Source organism: Suricata suricatta, chromosome 2 (genome assembly GCF_006229205.1).
Source record: "Suricata suricatta isolate VVHF042 chromosome 2, meerkat_22Aug2017_6uvM2_HiC, whole genome shotgun sequence".
NCBI classification, from domain to species: Eukaryota; Metazoa; Chordata; class Mammalia; order Carnivora; family Herpestidae; genus Suricata; species Suricata suricatta.
The window spans coordinates 177,369,214-177,393,895 of record NC_043701.1 but is presented as its reverse complement, the minus strand read 5'-3'; the positions used below and the strand labels follow the sequence as shown (position 1 = coordinate 177,393,895).

Genomic DNA, 24,682 nt, shown 5'->3' with positions numbered 1-24,682 from the left:
CCCCCCCCCCCCCCCCCCCCCCCCGAGGCAGGGACTGCACAGGGAGGTGCCTCCCGGCCTCCACAGAGGTTTGACGAACGCGGGGCGAAGTGACAACAGCGACACCATGTGGCAAAGGGGAAGCAAGGCAGTTGAGTTGATGTGACTCAGTCGGATGAAACACTTAACCCCTTTGGGGGAATGTATGAGCCGCATCCTTGTATCATTCAGAGGGGAGAAGACCCTCAAGGGAGAAACAATGGACTTTCTATACTAAATCCTAGATGACATAGAGTTCTAAGCCTCAGTTTCCCCATCTGTAGAGTGGAGAGAACGCTGTGCAGAGGGACGTGAGGCACTGTTAATGCGTGCCTTTCCCCCCACATTCTTCTCTTGGCTCCAGGTCCAGTGGGAACCGCTGCAGGCCTTTCTGTTTTCTCTCTGGAGTTTTTCCAGTGAGAAAACACAGTATAAAGCCAATGGCTTCTTCAGTCTTTTGTAAAAACCTATCATCTCGCCTGTGAAGAGAAAATGCTGACTGTCCGACGAGGCAAAGGGAGAGATAAATGCATTTGAGGAAAACAAGAAAGCAGAGGAAAGTCTTAGAAAGTGACGAATGTCTGGGCGTCCCTCCCTGCTCCCTGACCGTGTCCTCAGAATCACGGAGAACCGACGGGAATGGCCGGGGGGCTCCCAGCCTCACCAAAGATTCCCTGGTGCCAGGAATGCTATGCAAGCAGCCCAGTCCTAGGGCCTGAGGGACCGCGTGGCCTGGGCCGGAGGGCACCACAGCAGTGAGGGGACAGGCGATGGCCCCACTCCACCAGGTGGGGGGAGGGGACCTTCAGGGATGGCTGACTCGGGCGTTCCCACCAGCCTGGCAGAGTAAGGACTCGGGAGTCGGAAATGAATTGATTTAAAGAAAATAAAAGTTGACTCTGTGCACACAGAGCCTTCGGCCATCTGCGAAATGAACACGAAATGCTGTTATCATCATCGCTGTGGATGCCGAGGGCCGTGTGTGCCCATGGTGCCGGCTCTCGCCCCCCTCCCTGCTGACGGCCTGACTCCAGGAGCCCCCTCACCTCTGGGGAGTTTGCGGTTAGTTAGGCCAGGGCCCTCACCACAGACACTCAGCATTAATGGAGGAGAATCGATGTTTCTAATTGTGAACAGGACGTGGCCCTCTTGGGCTTTGCTCCTGGAAGTCATCTCTTTTATGCTCAAGTCACATGACAGTGAGAAACAATCCTTCAAGGGAAAAATAATAATTGACTAAAGCTGAGGAACAAGAAACAAAAGCCTTCTGAGCAGCTGTTACTCTTCAGGGTCGCTGGGACCCAGGCCCCAAATATTCCCATGCCTCTTGAGAGGTTCCGGAACCACACGAGGGAGGGGAGGGGAGGGAAGAGCTGGACCTTGGATCTCAGCCTACAGGAGTTTCCTTTGTGTAGAATTCCAGAAGAGATGAATCTATCCGTTAGTTTCATGATCACCTAGGACTAATTCACACAGGTCATCTGGTGACCTTAGAGCCAGATATTAAAATCTCTGCCCAGTTATCCTGATACAAAGTTCGTGAAAACGGAACAGCCAAGGGGGTCAAGGAGGCAAAGGAGGGCTCCCTTTTGTAGGAAACAGGGGTCAGAGGTGCTGTTCAAGCATATGCTGATTCCCTCAGCAAAAAAGAACACTCTGATCCACCATTTTCCTAAATAAATCTAATGTTCAGTTTAAGAGGTTCCAAGTGGCTCCTCTGGAAACCCCATAGCCAGAGCCCCCCAAGAAAGTGATACCAGCCCAGCGTGGAAATCCTGCCACCAGGGGTCACTCTTACTCACCCATGACCCTCCATAGTTTAAAGCTTAAACTTTGGTAAAAAGATGCCGAGAAACATTTGTGACCTCAGATTTCATCGTCTACTGCCCCTGATTGGGAAAGGGGTGGTGTCTACCCTTCAATAGTTTATTTTTGGTCCTTGAAGCTCCTGTTGATTTATTGCTTCAAGACCAGTAATTCTAGCCTCCCGGAAGCTGGGCTCCCCGTTGTTCAGGAAGGTCATGCACTGAACCCACCACTGACTTTACCAGATCACGAACTGTACCAGATCACGCACCCAACCCTCCACAGTTATTAACTGCCTGCAGGGCTTCTGTCCCAAGGCAGTTCTGGGGACTGACTGTTCACATCTGCTGGCCCTCTGCTTGTGAACGCCCCCAAAACCGTGGGTGACAAATGCGGCATGAGAAGAGTCCTTTGGGCTTCTTCCCATCAACCATAGCAGGAAAGTCAGGACCCACGCTGGGTCATAAGGAGGAGCCACTGACCCACGGGCCACACCCACACTGGCCTTTTTCCCCTGCACCTGTGTGGCCTTCTTAATTTCTGGAGTTCATCCACCAGCCTCTCTGGGACTAAGGGTACTGGGCACTTTTAGGTACTAGTTTTTGAATCCTGCCTCATGGTCAGGTGCCCTCATGGTCTACCATGCTGGAATGTGGATCCCCACTCAGATGCCCCTGATAAGGCCTTTGTAGCCTTATCTTTTTAAGCTCTGATAAGGAAGATAAACAGCCTGGAGTCTTGCTGGAAACCTATAATTGCCGGTTTCATTGGGCAGAAAAACGTACTGATTCTCTAACCATGCAGGTCAAGGCAGTCACATGGCGGTCACAGAGCAGTCTATGAGCCACAGCTTTGCCCATCTCCCCACTGAGGACCATGTCACGGGTTTTAGGGTAAAGTTTCCAAAGCACACGGAGCAAAGCGAATGCTAGGCAGGCAGTGAGCTGGCCACAGCGGGGGCCGGGTCAGTCCTCCAAACCTGGCTCCTACCTGCACAAGCCTCCACGGTCCCCGCCTCCGGACTTCTCCTCCAGGTCCCCTTCTGTGTTGTGACCGCTCCCGGGGGGTTGCACAGACCCTGGACTCCGAGCGGACGGAGTTCTCTGAGCCAGAAGAAAGAGAAATTGGAGAAGTCAAACAGGAGTCTCTGAAGACACAAAGCATTTCTCCAATGGCCGCTGGCCGCGTGTTGGAGCACCAGGTTGTCCATTTGCTTTATCGTCTGGCTCAGCAAGTGTGCTGGCCCGGAGCGACACGGCGACACACATGGGGAGCTCCTGCTCACGTCCGAAGGAGGAGAAACAAAGTTACACACGAGATTCCGGCTGAGGAGGATGACTGTCTACTTTTTTAAGTTTATTCATTTGTGTTGAGATTTTGAGAGAGAAAGAGGCAGCGCAAGTGGGGGAGGGGCAGAGAGAGCCGGTGAGAGACAGAATCCCAAGCAGGCCCTGCACTGTCAGTGCAAAGCCTGATGCGGGGCTCCAACTCACGAAGCCACGAGATCAAGAGTCAGATGCTTAACCAACTGAGCCACACAGGCGCCCCAGGATGCCTGTGCTAGTAAGAAGCCAAGCCTGGGGACACGTACCAGCCTTTGGGGGCCATCTGCTCCCCTAGAGAAAGCGAGGATGTCTGCTCTGAGATCTTAAAGTGCCTAACTGCTGTGTGGTACCACCTACATGGAAGACGTGTTTCCCCTCCCCTCCATGGCTTTGTGAACCAGATTCAGCCAGAAACCTGCGGGGAAGCATTGAACAATAAGAAAGAAAATGATGAGCCCTTGGAAACCTGGGGCCACCCGTCCGAGGCCCTAATCGATCTGAGAGGTGGTTGCTTTTTCCTTCACATCTACAATAAGTGCATCTGCTGGGTAATCAATTTTTAAAACCGAGATCCAGAAAAATAAAGGACAGTCCAAATTCCAAATCACAGGACAGAAAGAGATGAGAGGTTTTTAAAAACTCAATTTAGGGGTGCCTGGGTGGCTCAGTCAGTTAAGCATCCGACTTGGGCTCAGGTCATGATCTCATGGCTCGTGGGTTCCAGCCCCGTGTTGGGCTCTGTGCTGACAGCTACCTCAGAGCCTGGAGGCTGCTTTGGATTCTGTGTCCCTCTCTTGCCCCGCCCTTTCCTGCTAGTGTTCTGTCTCTCTCTCTAAAAAAATAAACATTTAAAAAATTTTCTTAATTTTTAAAATATTTTTATTTATCTTTGAGAGAGAGAGAGACAGCGAGAGCAGGGGAGGGTCAGAGAGAGACGGAGTCCCAGGATCTGAAGCAGGCTCCAGGCTCCTAGCTGTCAGCACAGAGCCCCACGCGGGGCTAGAACCCACGAACCGTGAGATCATGACCTGAGCCGAAGTCAGACGCTTAGCCTACTGAGCCACCAGGTGCACACCAAAAAAGTTTTTTTTAAAGAAATCTACAGTACAAGGGCACCTGGGTGGCTCAGTAGGTTAAGCCTCTGACTCTTGATCCGGCTCAAGTCATGATCTCATGGTCATGCAATCCACCCCTGAGAGGGGCCACATGCCCAGCATGGAGCTTGCTTGAGATTCTCTCTCCCTCTCTGTCTCTCCCCTTGAACTCTCTCTCTCTCCCTCTCAAAAAAAAGCACCTATGGAAAGGTCTAAGAAGTCCTGTGGTAAAATGACATATTGGACTCCAACTCAGTTTCCCAGAGTTTCTTGACCACACGTCAAGACCCACTGTTCACATGTCCCCTGTGGTCATATCATAGAGCCAGGGCTCCATGGAGCACACGCCTGATGGCAGTTAGCACAAGACCTCATTTCTTTTCAGTGTGCTGCAATCTGACAGGTGATTCAAGTTCACAGGGCTGGGCAGCCCCTCGCCTGGTTAGGGGTTGGTGGGAGCAGGGGCGCCTTCGCGAAAATTGGAAGGTGGCGGTGCTCTGACCAGACGTGGGCTGTAAGCAGACAGTGCCTTCACGTGAATTTGAAACAGCTTCCCTTTTCTCTAGTGGCTGATCTCAGACCCAGGCACGTGGCTTGTTGGGTGTTTGAAGAAACTGAGCTCTGTGAACCCCAGGTCTGAGGCACCAGGACACAGGCAAGAAGGGTTTCTCCAGACTTTCCAGGGCTCCCTGTGGCTGCCCGCTCCTTGTTCCTACCAGAAATCTTCTCTCACCCCTCAGGGGTGAGACCCAGCCCAGCCCTGCTCAACAAAAACCAACTGGAAATACAAAAGTCCTCTCCTAAGCCCACCAATTGACCAATTGTGACCCTGGACACTGATGCAGCCAAATCATTTGTTAAATATCTGCTTTCACCCAGACCTTCCAGAAAGTATTTGCCGATTTGTTGATTCATTCAATTATCTGAGATGCGTTCATGAAAACCCTGCCATGCACCAGACCGATGCTGGGCGTGGGGGCTACAGGAACCAATGAGATTCCATCTCTTCCCTAGAGCTGCTCACAGTCTAGGGAGACAGACCCCCGTGCTGTGACCACAGAGGTGTAAACACTGGGCCACCCAAGGGGGAGACCCGTCCTTCCAGGAAGGGAGGATCTCACCCAACAACCTCTATCAACCTCTAGGCGGGCTGTTGTCCATCAGTTTTGGAGCTTCTGTGGGATATTTGGGTGCAAATCATCTGTGCAATCTGAACCTGGGGTCTTCTGGAGACCCTGAATCTTCTGTTGGGTGGGTGGTGTCTTTGACCTTCATACACAGCCTGAGAAGCAAGTCAGCTTTGGCTCTGTTTCCCCCAGCTAAGGGACGAGTCTTAGCTGTTGGCTGCTTTGTTCGCCTACTTGTGTCCAAAGGCAAGATATGAAAGATGCTTCAGCTCTCAGGGGCTGCACATTCTAGTGCCAACCTGATACTACAATTAGGAAATCTCCATTCACTTTTGCTGGAACCGAACGTTGGGGAAATAATGGTAACAATAACTCCTGTTTAGTGAGCACTTACTAAGTACCGGGCACTGGGCCAGCAGTCTCCATGAACCGTGTCATTGAATCTGTACAACCGCCCCAAGAGGGAAGTGCTATTCATGTCCTTGTTCTAGAGCGGAGGTTTGCAGAGGGTAAGTATTTGGCCAAGTTCTCACAGCAGTGGAGTCTAGATGGACCCATTTCTCTGACCCCACTGCCACGAAAAGGTATTTTTGTTCTAGCCCTTTAGTGGGGAAGTGCTGAGGGAGGTAGAGCGAGCTGGGGCGGATCCCTTGCCCAAAAAAAGGGCTGCTGACCTCCCTGCTGGCTTGACTTACAGCCCGGCTCCAACCTGCCTCCTGGCCTCAGTCTCCTGATCTGTGAACCAGAGGGCAATCATCCCTACTGGATAGTATCAAGACAGTTCAAACCTTAAATCACTGTAAACCCAGACTCCCAAGTGTTCCTAACCCTTCTAGAATGTTCTTTATCTATCTAAGACCACTGCTTTTGGATGCATGAGTTAAAATTTCTTACCATGATAACTCAAGAATAATACAGAGGGAGTGACATTTTCATCTGAGTCCTGAATTTCTAAAACTGTAACCCAGTTCCTCCTTGTCCGACTGCAACCTGGGTCTCAGCTCCAAACACGGTCTGCCGCCAGGCTTGCCTTTCACATTATCGGCGGTGACTTATTCTGCAATTAATTTAACAGAGAAATCTGCTGCTCTTTACTCCATGATCAAGGTTACTGTAAAGTAATTCTGGAAAGACACTGATGTCTAACAGCCCAGACAGATGCAAACAACAGATGGTGTAAGGGGACAGATCTCTGCTCTGACTGAGGGGCATAAGGGACCACGTGTTACCTTCCTCAGGCACAGGAAATATAACAAGGGCTCAAATTCGTCTTTAAAGCAGAAAAAAAGGATCTGTCTTTCTGGCTTTTTGGCCCCATCCCTCTCCTGATAGAAAGCTAATCTGCAAGAACCCCCTGTCTCTCCAGATACAACATAGCTGCATGGACTTGAAATAAAGGCACCAGCGCTATCAATGGAAAGACACATTGCACTTTTCTTAAAAAAAAAAAAATTAATGTTTATTTAGTTTTGAGAGATGGGGAGAGACAGAGCATGAGTAAGAGAGGGGCAGAGAGAGGGAGACACAGAATCCGAAGCAGGCTCCAGGCTCTGAGCTGTCAGCACAGAGCCCGATGCGGGGCTCGAACTCATAAACCACAAGATCATGACCTGAGCCGAAGTCCAGTGATCAACCGACTGACCCTTTCAGGCGCCCTGTTGTTGTTGTTGTTTACATTGCACTCTTCAAAGTGCTTCGACCTCCATCAGATTCTTACAAAACCCCTGTGAGCTAAACAGGAAGGGAAAACTATGTTTCCCATTTCTCAGATGACAGGTTGTTAAGCAGCTTGGCCAGAACTTCTTCCCTGAAGTCCCCGCTCCTTCCACAATAACAGAAACACCCAACTCCGACATAGCCCCTTTTCTGCTATAACAATAACAGCCAGCTTATTACTATAAACACTTCCTGTGTGCCAAGTTCTGTTCTCCTAAACGCTTTACCTGTTTAAACTCATTCAGTCCTCACAACGACCCTATTTTACAGATGAGAACACCTAGCACAGAGAGGCTAAGCCACTTGCACAAGGTCACACAGCCTGAAAGGGATGGAGCCAAGACCCAGCCCCAGCCTGTGCTCTGCAACCCTACCTTACGTTGCCTCACCAGACATGGACATACTTGCCTATGATCCCTGCCAGCGTCCTGCCACGCACCAAGTGGCTAAAACAACTGGACGTTTATGAGTAACGCGGTACGGAAGCCCAGAATAGCACCTGGCCCACAGAGACACTTCATAAATATTTGTTGGACGTATGAAAAACAGATTCCCGTCTAGTCGAGTGGGCGCATCTGCAAACCAGGGGAGGCACACTCAGCCCGTGGGGCTCACTCTTCTGCCACATGTCCTCCAGCACCTCTGACCCCCCTTCAGTGCTCCCGGCAGCGACCCCAAGTCCTGCTGCTTACGGGCCTGCGCGGGCTGTGCTGTGTCAACGGGTGTCACCGCGAATGGTAGGCACGTCTAAAGTTTCCCTCGCTCTTCCAAACAGCAGGCCGGGCAGGAAAACTGGCAGTCCTCCACAGGACAAACCGCCTTGTCAAGCTGCTTCTTCAAATCTTTCCTCTGCTGCCACTGCTTGAATAAACAAACAGCCTTTCTTTGGCTCCAGAATATTCCAGAGCCCTGGGTCTATTTCAAAGCCATCTCCAAGCAGGCGCAGCAGCTTTCTAGGTCTAAAAACTAGGCTTTATCGAGAGCTGAAGTGTCTGACACTTAAAAAAAAAGAAAACCCCCTGACCTTACCTCTTAAATGCTCTCCCTTCTGGGTTTACTGGCCGTGCCAGGAAGGAGGCTTAATTAACCCAGTTAGATCATGACCGAGTGTCTTGCCAGCTCGCCCACTTGTTGAGCAAACTTCTTGGGAGCAGTGTGACTGCAGGTGAATGCTGGGAAGTAGACCAAAGGTCATCCCCATGGCACTAGGGATCGGATTTCAGAAACAATGGCCAGGCGGCCAAATATGGAGGACACATGTTCTGGCCTGGGCCGGCGCCCTGCCCAGGGAAGGCAAATGCTCTGGCCAGTTCTGCTGGATCATCCCAAACATCTTCCTCACCTCCAGGGCAAAAAACGCAAGATTCAAGTGGCCCACCACCCCGGGAGCTGAGGTCGCCCTGGCCTTGAGCTTCACCGAGCACCTGACTTTGTCAGGCCAAGAAGGGGGAGGCCTTGGGGCATGTTTTCCAACATGATATGAGAGAAAACGCGAACAAGCTTTGGGGTCTGAGAGGGCTGGCTGGCTCTGAAGCCCCACTCTACCCTCAAGAGGTGGGGGGAACGAGGGTCACGTCTGCAGTGGTATTTTGCTACCTCCGCCTGGCGTCTCGAAGGCTTGGATCTAGGTTCTGGGTAGACACTGGAGAGCAAACACGACATGGCACCAGACGTTAATTTTAGCGGAAGCCGGGGGAAAAGTAAAGTGGGAATTCTGTACTCTCTTTGCAACTTTTCTGGAGACCTGAAAAATTCCCAAATAAAAAGTTTAATTGGGAAAACAAACCAACACACGCGCAGTCCCGAACCTCACAGCGAGTGAGAGATGCACCGTTGGTGAACAATATCTATCTTCCTTTCCCCCAAAGCATTGAACAGCGAGGTCAACATGGTAAGAGCTACCCTGAAGCAAAAACAAAAACAAAAACGAAAACCACCCTAGGCGCCTCCAAGATGCTTGAGCTGACATGTTCTGACATTTTTAGTCTGTGGGCAAAGAAAAACCTTTGGGATTTCAAAAACACGGCCCAATAGTGAGATCTTGGGTGGGTTTTCTACTTTAGGAGCAAGGTAATTTAAAGAAGCCTAGACCAGCTTAGAAAACCCAAATCATTAACTGTCTTGGGGTCTGTTTCTCCATCTATAAAATGGGGACCACGCTCCCTGGCCTGCCTGCCGCAGTGGCTGATGGGAGAATCTTGTCGCTATGCCAAAAGGCTGCACGAATGGAGGAGAGTCTCTGCCTTCAAAGAGTGGGGTGCGTCAGGGCAGCCTGTCGTGTCCTATGACATTTACTCAGCTATACTTTGATGTAGGCATAAGCCCTATGTTTTGCCCCTTCTAGAATCCCCCCATTTGCTCCTTTTCAAGGGAGAGCAGCCTGAAGCCGGACTCAAGAGTTAGGGCGCAGGAAGCCACGCTTGGTTAAAAGCCAAACTTCACTGCTTCTTAGCTGGAATCTGTGCCTCTGGTACCATATCCAGAAAGTGGGGATCATAATTACAGGGTTTTCAAGGTTAAATAGCGTAAGACACGAGAAGCCCCTTACCTAAGGCTAGACCACAGAAGACACTCATACATGGTAGTTACTGTATTTACAAAGAAGAAACGGGCTCTCGCCTCATTAACTAAGAGCCCAGGGGCTATTGCAGCCTGGAGCTGAAACAGTTAATCCAATTCTTCAGAGGATGCATCTGGCCCAAACCGGGAGCCACGCAGCTCACAAATGCTCCGGTGAGCATTAGCACCGAGCCGAGCGGGTCCCTAGGAGAAGAGACAGCGGCAGCAGGCAGTCACAGTGGAGGAGCAAGCCCTGCTAGGGACTCGAGTTCACCTGGTTCAGCATCTCTTCCTTTAATTTCTTTCTCATTAAATGCAGGGAAACTGTCCCAGATGCCGCCTGTAGAATATCAGAAAACGCTATTTCTTCTGGGCTAATTTGAGACTCTCAGGATGGTGAGCTCCTGAGGTCCCACGGGAGAGAAAGAAACCACCTTCCCAAGTTAAACTTGGGGCCCTGAGCGTTTGTCCCTTTAAGCAATACATGCACATACTTACGGGTCATTTATCTATTAAGCAAAAACAATCATCACACAGTGCCGGAGCCACAGCTAACCTCAGGCTGCAGGGACATGCTTGGTCCCGTTTCTGGGTGGCCCCAGACCCCAGGGTCACCACGTAGCACGGGGTCTCCCATCCTCCTGGTCCTCTGTTTCTTGGATGTGGGGGAATCCCAGGACCCGAGGCCACGGGCTGAGGTCACCTTCAGGAACAAACTTCAGGCCCACGCTGCCTCTTGGTCACGGAGCCAGGAAGGAGGGGGGGGAGTGGCCCCAGTGAGGCCCGGGCTGGGGGCAACATGCACAACGACCTCCTCTGAGCCCTCTGAGTCCCTTCTATTTCCTGCTCCTCCCTCAGCTCTGAGCTCCAACTGCAGTGCCCTGGGGAGACCTCCCCTGACACCCAGGGTCAGGCGGCTCTGCACCTGTCTTCTTGCTTCATAGCATTGATCTCAGCTTCTATAGTTGAAAATCATTTTTCTCTGGGACTCAAACTACGAAACATTCAGATGATGAAATTGCTTAAAAGGGTTTCTTCAAGTTGGGGCCCCTGGGTGGGTCAGTTGGTTAAGCAGCCAACTTCAGCTCGGGTCATGATCTCTCAGTTGGTGGGTTTGAGCCCCGCGACGGGCTCTGTGCTGACAGCTCGGAGCCTGGAGCCCGCTTCAGATTCTGTGTCTCCCTCCCTCTCTGCTGCTCCCCACCTCCCACTTGCGCTCTGTCTCTCTTTCTCTCAAAAAGGGAATGAACATTTTTTAAAAATTAAAAAAAATAAAATAAAAGTGTTTTTTAGGCTGGGGTGCCTGGGTGGCTCAGTTCGTTAGGCATCTGACTTTGGCTCAAGTCATGATTTCACTGTTCTGAGTTTGAGCCCTGCGTCGGGTTCTGTGCGGACAGCTCAGAGCCTGGAGCCTGCTTCAGATTCTGTCTCCCTCTCTCTCTGATCTTCCCCTGCTTGTGCTGTCTCTGTCTCTCTCAAAAATAAACAAACATTTAAAAAAATTTTTTTAAATAAAAAGGATTTTTTAGGAGCACCTGGGAGGTTCAATCAATTAAGCATCCAACCTTTGGTTTCAGCTCAGGTCATGGTCTCATGGTTCATGAGTTTGAGCCCCACATCGGACTCTGTGCTGACAGTGAGGAGCCTGCTTGGGATTCTCTCTGTGTCCTTCTCTCTCTGCCCCTCCCCCACTCTCTCTATGTCTCTCTCTCTCAAGAAAGGATTTTTTAAAATGATCATATATTTTTAAGAAAGGCCATTACAACAATAGAATACATGATCTCCTCTCCCTCCTCACATTGTCAGAGCCATTAACGTCATCATGACGAGCCCAAGAAGAATCCAGAAGGTGCTCATAATGCAGGTGGGTTGAGGGCCATCCTCCCCCTCCGGAATCCACATGCTCGGAGCTCCCAGAAGCAAACGGAGTGCGGAGTGCCGACCAAGTGGGGCTCACTTTCCCCGGAGACTCGGATTTCACCGTCAATCCCTCTATGCAGATCCTGACCCAGGAAACCCCAGCAGGACTGACTGCTCTTGTCACAGTGCCATCTCCGCCTCTGTCCCTAAGAGGGACGCACACGCTAGGGCCACGACACTCCCAGGGACAGCGCAGGCTCCGCTTGGCTCGGTGTTCAACCTTCTGCTCACCCCTGGCTGGACTGTGCCCTCCGCCCCCGTGCCAGTGACCCTCCATCACTGTGGTTATATGTGTGGTTTCTCTTCATTCCCAACCAGCATGCCTGCAGGAAAGGAGGCCTCGGGTCTGAGTGTGGGTCACAGCAGTGCACGTGAGGGACAGGGCTGCCCTGTGCTCTCTGAGATCACCCTGCCTGTCCCGAGGCCTCAGTGAGGCAGTCATGGGAGGGAGGAAGCCGGAGTGACAACTAGGACACTGCAGGCAGCCACACGGGGCTGGTCTGGAGCCCAGAGGCCTTAGTTCAAGAGGAGGAACCTTCAATATATGGGTAGGGTCGGTCCAGCCTGCATGTGTGAGCTTTCCCCACCAATGGCTTCTCCTCTCTTGGGACCACAGTGGGGGAATTGGGGGGAGGCGGAGGGACCCAGGCCATATTCCTAAATTTCAGAGTTTAAATAGGGTTTGTGTGAATCAAAGAAGTCGGCGGGATCCAGGTATAGGACCGTGGTGATGCTATTAAGCTTGACTTCTTGAGTTAACATTGACCAGATCCACAACCAGTTGTTGCCAAAAAGTTTCAAAAGCAAAAGTCGTTAAGATAACTGACTGGAGTGAGAGCGGCTAAAACGAACAAATCAGGAAAGTATAGATGCTGGCGAGGGCGTGGAGAGACGGGCACCCGCCTGCACTGCTGGTGGGAATGTAACCTGGTGCAGCCGCTCTGGAAGACAGTGTGGAGGTTCCTCAAAAAACTATCCATAGAACTCCCCTATGACCCAGCAATAGCACTGCTAGGGATTTACCCAAGGGATACAGAAGTGCTGATGCATAGGAGCACACGTACCCCAATGTTCATAGCAGCACTGTCAACAATAGCCAACAGATGGAAAGAGCCTAAATGTCCATCACCTGATGAGTGGATCAAGAAGATGTGGTATATATACACAATGGAGTACTATATGGCAATGAGAAAGAATGAAATATGGCCATTTGTAGGAAAGTGGATGGACCTCGAGGGTGTCCTGCTTAGTGAAATAAGTCTGGAGGAGAAGGACAGATACCATATGTTTGCCCTCATAGGTCTAACAGGAGACCAGGAGAAACCTAATGGAGGACCAGGGGGAGGGGAAGAGGGAAAGAGAGTTGGGGAGAGAGAGGGACGCAAAACTTTGACTATTGAATGCTGAAAATGAACTGAGGGTTGAAGGGGAAGGGGGGAAGGGAAAAGAGGTGGCGGTGATGGAGGAGGGCACTTGTGGGGAAGAGCACTGGGTGTTGTATGGAAACCAATGTGACAATAAACTACTTAAAAAAAAGGATAACCGGCTGGCCCGCTGCCAAGAGACTACGTGGAGAGGCCCTTCCATGCTTCACATTGCTGCTTGTCTCGGTGGCCGCGTGAGGGTCCGGTCTCCCCAGGCACCTGCTGTCCCCCAAGTCCCGTGCAGTTCAGGACACCCCCTGCCTCATCTGACCCCACTCTCCAAGGTGTGTGCACCCCAATCGGCCGTCAGAGGAGAGCCGCCTGCCCTCCCCTCCCCCATCTCAACACGCCCATCTTCCATCTCCTCCCCACCGTCCACAATGGCAGAGGGAGCCCTGATGTGAGCCCACATCTGCTCCAATCCCAGTGCCTCTCATCAGTCAAGGTCAGCCTTCCTTTGGTTCACCCACCCATCACCCACCCTCCATCCACCTCTCTCCCTCATGCCCACCAGCATGCCGGCATCTAGGATCTTCCGTCTTTAAACTTTCATACAACACTCTCTGCTAGCTGCTATCCCAATGCTCTGCTCCCTTTCCCAGAAAAAGTTACTGCATTACGTATACCCCTCTCTCTACTTCCTCTTCCTTATCTTCAGTTCCTGCTTCAGCCCTCTCCCACCCAAACTGCACCCCCATCACTCCACTGGAAGTGCTTATCAAGGATCTTCAGGGCAATATGAGGTTTCCCTCTCATCTGTGGACCCCATATTGCCAAGACAGTGGGCAGGTGTCTGCTCCTGGATTTCTCAGGAGTATCTGATGGCCTCCCTGTTTCCCCATTATCTTGCCTTTGGCTACAACTCCTTCACAGACTCCTCCCTTTTTCCTTGGGCTCACATCTAAATATTGAAAGACACCTCAGGGATTAGTCCTGAGTCCCTTTCCCAGTGGCCTCCTAACTAGTGAGTCTCCTCGTTTTCTGCCTTCTGCCCCTTAAAGACCATTCTCTCCATGGCAACCACCAAGCTCTTTTTTAAAATCTCAGATCAGAGGTACCTGGGTGGCTCAGTCAGTTAAGGATCTGACTCTTGATTTTGGTTCAGGTCATGATCTCATGGTTCGTGGGATTGAGTTCTGCATTGGGCTCTGCGCTAGCAGCATGGAGCCTGCTTGGGATTCTCTCTCCCTCTCTCTAACAAAATAAATAAATAAACATTTTTTAAAATCTCAAATCAGGTACTGTCACTCCTCTGTTGAAATCTGGTGGTTTGCATCCCAGTTAGAAAGCTGATAATGAGCTACAAGACTTACCCTCGCCCACCTCCCTGGTCTCACATCTTGCCCCAATCCTACCCCCTCTCCCCCAGCCACACGGGGCTTCTTTGCTGATCTCAAAATACAACAAGCTCATCCTTCCCAGACATGCCGCAGTTGCTATTCCCTTTTCCGGAACGTTCCTTTTCCAGAACTTTACATGGCTGCCTTCTCGGCACATCAGGTCTCTGCAGAGAGAGCTCCTCTGACCACTTATCAAACAGAGCCTTTAACCAGTGAGACAGCACTTGTCACCCACTAGGGTGGCCACTGCAAAAGCAAACCCCAAAAAGAATAACAAGAAGAGGCAAGGCTGTGGGGAAATTAGAGCCCACATGCACTGTTGGTGGGAATATAAAACAGTGCAGCTGCTGTGGAAAAGTTTGGTGGTTTTCAAAAAATTAAACACAGCATTAGCATATGATCCAGCAATTCAACTTTTGTACACATATCCCAAAGAATTGAAAGCAGGGACTCAAACACATTTGTACACCCATGTTTATACCAGCATTGTCAAGCATCCATCAATAGATGTATGGATAAATAGGATGTAGAATATATATAATGAAATACTATGCGGCCCTAAAGAGAAAGGAAATTCTCACACAGGCTGCATCATGGATGAACCTTGAAGGGATTGTATTACGGTGAAATAAATCGGTCAGTAAAGGACAGATATTGTATGGTTACACTTATAAGAGGTACTGAGTATAGTCAAGTTGATAGAGACAGAAAGTAAAATGGGGGTTGCCAAGGGCTGGGAGTGGAGAGGGGAATGTGCTCTTGTTTAATGCAATTTCAGTTTGGAGAGATGAAGACTTTCTGGAGTTGGATGGTGGGGGCAGTTGCACAACAATGTAATGTGCTTAAAACCACCGAACTGTCCACTGTCCACTCAACAATGGTTGGGAGGGATGGGCCACTTGGGTGACTCAGTCAGCTGAGCATCCGATTCTTGATGTCAGCTTAGGTCATGATACCAAGGTCATGGGCTCAAGCCCCACATCGGGCTCTGTGCTGGGCAGGGAGCCTGCTTATGATTCTCTCTCTTTTTCGCTCTGCCCTCTCCCTGCTCATGCTCTTGTAATCTTTCTTAAATAAATAACTAATTTAAAAAATTTTAATGATTGAGATGGTAAATTTTATAGTATGTATACTTGACCACAATAACACAAATTAGCTCCCGACTCCCGTTACCACTGGAATATTTATCAGGAGTTTATTTGCCTGCTAATTCATTATCTGTTTTTCCCTGTGGAAAGGAAACTGCACCAGAGTCGAATATGACAGAATTATTCACTGCTGATCTCAAGCGCTAGAATCCTGCCTGGGAAACAATAGGCACTTGATAAAGTCTTTTAAAGAAACACTGTGTTTTGTCTACTTGTTGGCGTGTCTGTTTGCCCACTCACTTGTTTTCTAACTCCCAGCTGGCTGTCAGTCCTAGGAGGCAGAGGTGTGGTTTGTCTGATGCACAGAGTCTACACCGGGGCCAGCCACCCAGCACAGGGTTCAAAATATTGTTCCCTGAGTCAGTGAAAAATTGTGTCCACATCAGGGAGCCTGTCCCTGGAATCTCAAGCTCAGGAGCAAGGTGCTGTGGAAAGGCCAGAGCTGGACCTTAGAACTCAGTGCAAAAACCTCTGATCCGCCATTCTTTGTGACGCCCTGGAGACCAGGGTTCTAATCCCGCTCTGCACTCACCCAGATGCCCCGCAATGATTAGGCTTGGAGCCTGCTTCTTTGTCCGCAAAGCAAGAGTGAGCAGCCTGGGCCTGCCCACCTCGCGGGATTTTGATGAGGACCAGGTGAAATCGCACGTGGGCAAGGCTCCACCGCGCTCCACCCAGACGGTCACGTTATGTCACAACCTCAGATCTGCAACTGCTCTAGGAACGTAAAGATGAACGCAAATGAAGATGAACACACTCGTGCTCCAGCAAGACTTGACTTTAGATGCAACACATCTTTCTCTTCCTCATTCTTGAAGCCTCCCCATCTGCTTCACTTGTTTTTGCATAGAATCCTTCCTTCCGGGAACTCAATATCCACACTGGCATCTGACGACTTCAGTGGCGAGATTTGGGTGGCCAGTGCCACCTCACGGACATGGCAGCAAGTACCTCATTCCCAATGAAACTGCCCAGATCCTCTGTTTTTCTACAAACCCCCTCAGCCCTTTATTCCAGGCAGGTCTGCAGTCTTGAAGGCATTAGCCTACAGCAGCCTCTTTGACCTGGCAAAGTAATAAAAACTCCCATTCCCTTTTATCCCCAAACTCTGTCTTCATGTTGTTTCAGTTCCAGAGTACAGAGGTCGGTTTGCAGTAACAGCACCCCTGTCTGGTGGAGCGTGCACAGGAGCAAGCCCTCCACGCCGACCTGCCAGCCTCCCTCCGGGTCGCGGCGGCCATTTTGTTAAAGCTGGAAACCCTCCGCCTCCGGGCCTAACACTCCTCCCCACACGGGATGGGAGTTCAGAGCGGCTGGCATTTTATTGCCTCACCCTGACCACGCCCACAGGCACACACCAACCTTGCCTGGCATTCTCTCCAGGAAAAATCTCCTTGAAATGGATGCAGAGCCCCTAATTTGCCCTCCTCCTCCGTGGATGTCAAACACTTCAGCCAGGGCTAAACTTCTGAGATTCAGCCACGTGCACACGACACTGACAACTGATTCAGAATGCAACCTTTTTTTTTTAAACACACCAGTTTTGCCCACTGGTGGTGACGACAGAACCACCACTCCGTAAAAGCCACGCTCCAGGACAAGGGAACGCAAAGCCGAAGAATGTGGAAGGCTAGTGTTGGCTCCCAGCATCCGCGTTACACGGAGAACAGACGCCTCATTCGGCATCTCACAGCATAGATCACCGCAATGTTATCTTAAAAAATCTAAACACGCATTGCAGAGGCACCCAGGTGGCTTAGTCGGTTAAGCATCCAATTTCGGCTCAGGTCATGATCCCAAGGTTTGTGGGTTGGAGCCCTGCATCAGGCTCTGTGCTGATGGCTCAGAGCCTAGAGCCCGCTTCGGATTGTGTGTCTCCTTCTCTCTCTCTGCCCCCCCCCACTCGTTCTCTCTTTTTCTTTTTCAAAAATAAATAAACATTTAAAAATAGTCAAACATGTATTGCAGATTCGACTGTGTTTTACCACCCGCTTGAGGTAGATGAAAGGAAGCAATGGGAGAAGGAGGAGAAGAGCTAAAAATGTAAGGGAGCATGCCACACGCCAAGTCTGCAAACACCGAGATGTCAGGAAGGGGGGCAAGAAGCGGACCACGCACAGCACACTTGCCGGTACCTGCGAGGGCTCAGGGTGTGGCGGCCACAGGATGACGTTATGCAAGCCCGAGTTCTCCTGCTGAAAGCAAAGGAGTCCCGCCATTAGGATGGGCTGCAGAGAACAAGACCCCCCAGCACCACAGGGCCAGTCTCGCTGGTCTCTGTTCCGGGCCTGACCTTCTGGGTGTACTCCCGCCCTGCCCGTGGCTACCACGGAACATTCATCAACAGAGGGAAAGGCACCTGCAGCCTGAGGGTGTAGGGAGAAGGCAAGGGAGGGGACTGGGCAGGCCTGTTCTCATTCTTTGCCTTGGTGACTCGGCCGGTCTTTAATCTGTGAAAACAAGAGGTTCCTTCAGACCCGAGTCTCCCTTCTAAAAGGTCACTTGTAAGCAAAAGGCTGAAACCTCCAAGTGGCTCTTCACAGAGAAAGAGCCTCTGGGAGAGGCCTGGGGCCACAGATGGGAGGGGAGGAGGGGAGTGTGGAGGCAGACAAGCTAGTTGGGAGCTGTCGGGACTGATCCAGGTGTGAGGTAATAGGGCGTGATGGGGGGGGGCAAAACTAGCACACCTTGGACATGTGGCATATTTTTGTCTTTTGAGGAAGTGCTCTGAGTGGTAATGATGGATCCGTCATCAGCCTGGGCTCACCTTTCCCCTACGGGGGTGGGTGCGTGGCTCGGGCCGGCTAATCAGGGGGTTCACATCCGGTGGTGCACGGATTGATCCCAGACAGGGCGCGTGAGCCCATCAGGGCCAGTCCTTAGATGGTGCTGATTGAGAGTCTGGATCACTAACAAGAAGGCACCTGGATGCCTAGAGCAGCCGGTGGTGCGTTTTGTTTTGTTTCATTTTGTTTTGTGTTGTTTCTGCAGGCCAGGGGGGACGTTCCTCAGCACTCAGGCACCATGGAGGAAAGCAGTGCAAGATCCAGAGAAGGGAGATCTCCACCGTCCTCTTCCGAACCTCCGGACTCAGCGACTACTGCAGCTAGACCCTCTTTCTGGCTCCTAGTCCCAAGAGCCAAATAATCCTTCTTCACCTACACTCACTGGAGAGAGGGGTCTGTCTCTTGCAACCCAAAATAGTCCTCTATTAGACCGAAATTTAAAAGGCTAAATGACCAGACCATTAACTTGTTAATTATTAATCATAGAGTGATTTATTAAATGCAGAGAGTGAGGGTGAGTGGAGTCAATGCTGACCCCCAGATTTCTGTCTTGGATAGTAGGGTAGGTCATGGTACCCGGGACTGGGGATTCAGAAGGAGCAGAGGGTCAGGGAGGGCAAGCTTAACTCAGGTCTGAGGAACATGGGGTGACCATGGATCATTCAGGGACAGACACCAGGAGACAGTGGAAAGATGAGTCTGGAACACCAGCCCCACGGGGGAGCCCTGATTCCTGTAGCCAAATATACTTGTGCTTTATTTCCACTTGTTTCTCTGTGGGAGGCAACCCTCACTCGTTCTGGCCCTGGAATCCTAAAAGCAGCTCCACATGCCCTACTGAGTCATGTGTGGCCGAGGCTGGAGATGTGACCCAGGAGGGAACCAAGGAAGGAGAACAGGGCTTGGGGCCAGCAGGAGGTGAGAAGATCTGAAACACTGAAATAGACTCATCTCTTGCAAGGATGTAATGAGATGGACCTGATGAGAAACGTATAAATTGACATCACCTTTCTGGAAAAGATCCAGATCTAGAGCAAGAATTTTGAAAACACCTTTTATTTGACCTAGAAATTCCATTTTTATGAGTCGATTCTCAGGAAACCAGCCCTCAATTCTGGACAGTGTACTTTAGTAAACGCAAACTTGCCTGTATTCATGTAGAAATTCATCTTGGATTAGAGATGTTCAACCACTGCCCCAAGGAGTTCTCTTAAAGCAGGTAAGACAAAAATTCTTCTCTTCTAGGTTTTCTCAACCTTGGGACCTTGGACATTTTGAGAAGAATGATTCTTTGTTGTTGGGGCGATCTCTGTGCATGGAGAGCACTTAGCAGCATCCCTGACCTCTGCTAGCCACCAGTAGCACATCCACTCTGGAGATGTGATACCAAACCTGCCTTCAGCCATTGACAAATGTGCTGGAGTTTGGGGCACATGGGGGGACTCGGTCAGTTGAACATCTGACTCTTAATTTCAGCTTGGGCCATGATCTCACAGTTTGTGGGATCAAGCCTCAAGCCAGGCTCTGTGCTTGCAGTGTAGAGCCTGCTTAGGATTCTCTCTCTCCCTCTCTCTCTGGCCCTCCACACAATTTCACACCTGTTTTTGTTCTCTCTCAAAACTAAATAAGCATTAATTAATTAATTAATTAATTAAATGCAAGATGGAACATTTCCTGAAGTTAGAGACCACAAAGAGATAGAACAGGAGCCAACTCCAGCCAGCAGAAGCATCCTTTGGACTCACAGTGTATAAAAATAATTCAAACTAGTTGTCAACATTTGAAAAGTCATAGTTTCTTTACACAATCTCTTCTAGAAAATAGAAGTGGAGAAAGCACTCCCCAACTCATTTTATGAGATTAGTTTTAGTATGATACCAAAACCAGCTAAAAAGGAAAACTAACAAGCAGTATTTATCATGAATTTAGATACAAAGATCCTCACAAATAAAGTCTGACAGTCTTTAAAAATAATTATACACTATGACCAAGCAGGATTAATTCCAGGTATGCAAGATTGGTTCAACTTTCAAAAATTAACCAATGTAAACTAATATAGCAACAGCCCAAAGAAGAAAGATCATATGGCTACATCAATTGATAAAGAAAAAAGGATCTGAAAAAATCCAATCCCTACTTATGATAAAATTCCTCAGTAAATTAGGAAGAGCGGGGAGCTTACTTAACTTGATAAAGAGAATTTATAGGGGTCCCTGGCTGGCTTAGTCAGTAGAGCATGCAATTCTTGACCTTAGCATCATGAGTTCAAACCCCACATTGGGCCTAGAGCTTACTTAATAGATAGATGGATGGATGGATAAATAGATAGATAGATAGATAGAGCTTTTTAAAAAAAGAAAATTTATAAAAACTTGGAACTAATATCTTACTTAACAGGGAAAGATTAAATGCTTTCCCCCTACAATTGGGAATGAGGTGAAAATGTCCACTCAGACTTCCAGTTAACATAGTTTTGGAATTCCTAGCCACAGTAATAAGTCAAGAAAAAGAAGTAAAAAGCATACAGAATTGAAAAGAGTACCATGACTGTCTACATAGAAAATCCCAAGAAATCTACAAAAAGCCTTTTGGAAATAACAAGTGAGTTCAGCAAGGTCATAGGATACAAGATCAACACACAAAAAATCAATACACTGACAATGAATGTGTGGAAACCAAAATGAAAACACTATTTATAATCACTGCAAATAAAATGAAATACTTAGTTGTAAACTGAACATATATATAGGATCTACATGCTGAAATTTATGACATTATGATAAAGAAATCAATAAGGCTATATATAAATAGAGAAGCACTTGTGTGTGTTCACAGATTGGAAGGTTCATCATAGTAAAGATATCGATTTCTCCAGTATATCTATAGGTTTAATGTAATCCATATCAAAATCCCACTAAGGTATTCTTAGACCTAGACAAGCTTATTCTAAAAATCATATGGAAAGCTTTAAGTCTTGAATAGCTAAAACAATTTTGAAAAATAGTCAAGTGGGACGGGACTTACTACATAGCAGCAGTAATCAAGACGGTGTGGTACCAGCAGAAGAGTCGACCGATGGAATAGAAAAGAGAACCCAGAAATAGACCCCCACAAATATGACCAACTGGTTTTTGACAAAGGTGTGAAGGCAGTTTAATGGACAAAAAACAGTGTTTTCAACACATGGTCCCGGAGAGATGGACATTCATCGGCAAAACAAAACAGAACAAAACCAGAAAATGAACTTCAACCTAGATCTCACACCTTACACAAAAATGCAAAATGGATCATGGATTTGAACACAAAATGTAAAATCATAACAGTTTTGGAAAAGATAATACAGGAGAAAATCTTCAGGACATAGGAGTAGAAAAAGAATTATTAGATTTGATACCAAAAGCACTGGATTTGGCAGAAAAAGAAAAGGAGAAACTGATTGCTTGTACCTCATAAAAATTTTTGCTCTGTAAAAGAGCCTGGTAAGGTGATGAAAATACAAGCTAGTAGTGGGAGAAACTATTGGCCAGCCACAATCTGACAGAGGATTAATATTTAGACTATACCAAGATTAAACACTCAACAGTTTTTTTAAAAATCCAATCAGAAAGCGGATAGAAGACATGAACACGTATCTCACTGAAGAGAAGCCAGGACAGCAACAAGCTCACAAAAGATGTTCAGCATCACCGGTTACCAGGGAAATGCAAATTAAAACCATAGTGGCGTTAGTGGCACATCACAACACACATAGCAGAATGGTGTCAGGGACAGCAAATGATGGCCAGGATTAGATCACTCATATTACTCGTCGCTGGTGGGAATGTAAAATATGTGCAGAGATTCTAACTGTTTGGCTGTTCTTTATAAAACTAAATACACGGGGTGGTGCAGTCGGTTTCGTGTCCAACTTTGGCTCAGGTCATGATCTCATCGTTTGTGGGTTCGAGCCCCACTTTGGACTCTGTGCTGACATCATGGAGCCTGCTTTAGATTCTGTGTCTCCCTCGCTCTCTGCCCCTCTCTCATTTGCATTCTGTCTCTCTCTCAAAAATAAAAATAAATATTAAAATTTAAAAAAAAGTTTATGTTTATTTATTATTGAGACAGAGAGAAACAGAGCATGAGTAGGGAAGGGGAAGAGAGAGAGGGAGACGCAGAATCCAAAGCAGGCTCCAGGCCCAGAGCTGTTAGCACAGAGCCTGACACGGGGCTCGAACCCACAAAATGTGAGATCATGACCTGAGCCAAAGTTGGGAGCTCAACTGACTGAGCCACCCAGGCGCCCCTAAAATTTTTTTTTAATGGGGCACTTTGGTAGCTCAGTTGTCTAAGCATCTGACTCTTGGTTTCTGCTCAGATCATGATCTCAAGGCTTTGCAGGTTTGAGCCCCACATCAGGCTCTGTGCTGGGATTCTCTCTCTCTGCCCCTCCCCCACCTGTGTTGTCTCTGTCTCTCTCAAAATAAATAAATAAACTTTAAGAAAACAACCCAGAAACTAAACTTGCAACTACACATGACCCAGCAATTGTGCTTCTGGGCAATTACGTCAGAGAAATGAAAGCTTGTGTTCACACACATGAATGTGTATTTATGGAGTGTTTATGGATAGCTTTCCATAAATACTCAGACTGGAAACAACAGCAGATGCTTCCGTGCCGTGGAGCACAACTCAGCAAGCAAAAGGAGTGAACTATGGACATAAGTAACGGCCCGGATGCATCTCAAGGGAATTATGCTGAGTGAAAAAAGCCAATTCCTAAGGGTCACATACCATTTATATAACATGGTCAGAAAGCCAGACACAGAAGAACAAATTAGGAGTCGCCAGGGATTAGGAGTAGGAGACAGGAGGGCAGTGGGTGCGGATCTCAGGAAAAGGAAAGGAATCCTTCAGGTGGGGGAAATGTTCTGTATCTTGACCGCATCAACGCCAGCCTGCGTGTGTTACTATTTCGCAAGATGGTCCCGTGGGGGGCGGGGGGGGGGGCGGTCAAGGGTGCAGGGATCTCTCTGTACTGTGTCTTACAACAGCACCCATGCCGTTGTCCACCATTATCTCAAAAGAAAAAGTTTAATTAAAAATACTTGGTCATTTCATAGAAAAATAGTTTTTTTTACTTCTGTTGAAGAAAACGGAAGGCCTTGTAACACCCGGCCTGCGTCCCCACAGGGCTGCCCGCGGCGGGAGTTGATGGGTGCACTATCCAGACAACAGGACGGGAGCCCTCCTGTTTGCCACAGCACCTCCTTCTCTTTACTGTCTCCTAACCTGCCATTTACCACAATCACTGCTTCCGGCCTGCCCCGAAAGACTAGCTTGCCACTTTTTCTCTTGATTCCTGTGCTCCTTCTTGAGAAAAGAAGACCGTAGGGAGGTCAAAACAGGAAGGAAACCAAATTCCTTTGTGCTGGCTTTCAGATCCTGCCACCTCGTTCAGAAAGCTCAATACCATTAATCCAAAATTCCCGTTGTGTGTGAGACAGGAAAGCATCCCCCTGATTTTGTTCGCCAGGACACTGAACGGACTCTCTCAAACTTAAAACAGATAGCTATAAAATTTGAACAATTAAGGCTCATTCACTCCTCGACAGTGAAAACCCTACCTAATGTGGAAATGACAGTTCGTGTTTAATCTGCTCAGCGGTGATAGATTTTAAGATCACTTTTTGAGGGCCATACTGTTCTGGGGAGGAGTGTGGATAGGTTTTATTCCAACTTCCTCTGATGCACCCATATAAGGGAACAGGGGGTGGGCACAAACTAGGAAAAATATGCCAAACTTTTAGTAGGTCAACTTTAAAAGCAAAGAATTAACAGTTGAACTAGTTTTTTATAGTTTCCAAAATCAGGGCAAGACGTAATATAAGTATTCTGAAAATGGAAACGAGAAATACTTACGCAGGTACATATGCACCAGGTGTATCTAGGGATAGTCTGTGTTTTTTGAAAGTTTACTTATTTATTTTGAGAATGAGAGAGAGAGAGCGAGAGCAGGAGAGGGACAGAGAGAGGGAGAGAGAGAATTCCAAGCAGGCTCTCAGCGCACAGCCTGATTCAGGGCTCAATCCCATGAACCTTGAAATCATGACCTGAGCCAAAATCAAGAGTCGGATGCTTAACTGACAGAGCTGGCCAGGTACCCCAATCTGTGCTGTAGCTTGCTCCTTCTTGGATGGAGAGGAGATGCTGGGGGGAAAAACCTACTCAAGGTCACTCAAGGGATCCTTGTAGGTTGAGGGGGCTGCTCCCTGACACCCACCTGGTTTTCCGAGGTGCTGTTCTCATTGCCCATGGTGATTCAGGGTGTCAGCGTCCCTCTGGATTTTACCAGAAGCAACTGGAAGAAATAAAAGGGTATACACATCCATAAAATTGAAGAAGATCTGAAGTTTTCTCTGTCTGCCTGTCACCTCAAA

At 48.7% G+C, this 24,682-nt stretch overlaps 1 protein-coding gene across 6 annotated transcripts in view; it reads right to left on the bottom strand.

Annotated features, from left to right (window-relative positions):
* TACC2 (transforming acidic coiled-coil containing protein 2) overlaps positions 1–24,682 on the bottom strand; it is a 207,658-nt gene that overhangs the window by 166,087 nt on the left and 16,889 nt on the right. For all 6 annotated transcript variants that reach the window (XM_029932718.1, XM_029932722.1, XM_029932719.1 and 3 more), the window contains exons 2-4: positions 24,526–24,603; positions 17,613–17,672; positions 2,815–2,927 (exon numbers count right to left, since the gene is read on the bottom strand). In XM_029932718.1, the coding sequence (XP_029788578.1) occupies positions 2,815–2,927; positions 17,613–17,672; positions 24,526–24,558 (206 nt within the window). In that variant the 5' untranslated portion in view covers positions 24,559–24,603. The remainder of the gene's footprint in view (positions 1–2,814; positions 2,928–17,612; positions 17,673–24,525; positions 24,604–24,682) is intronic.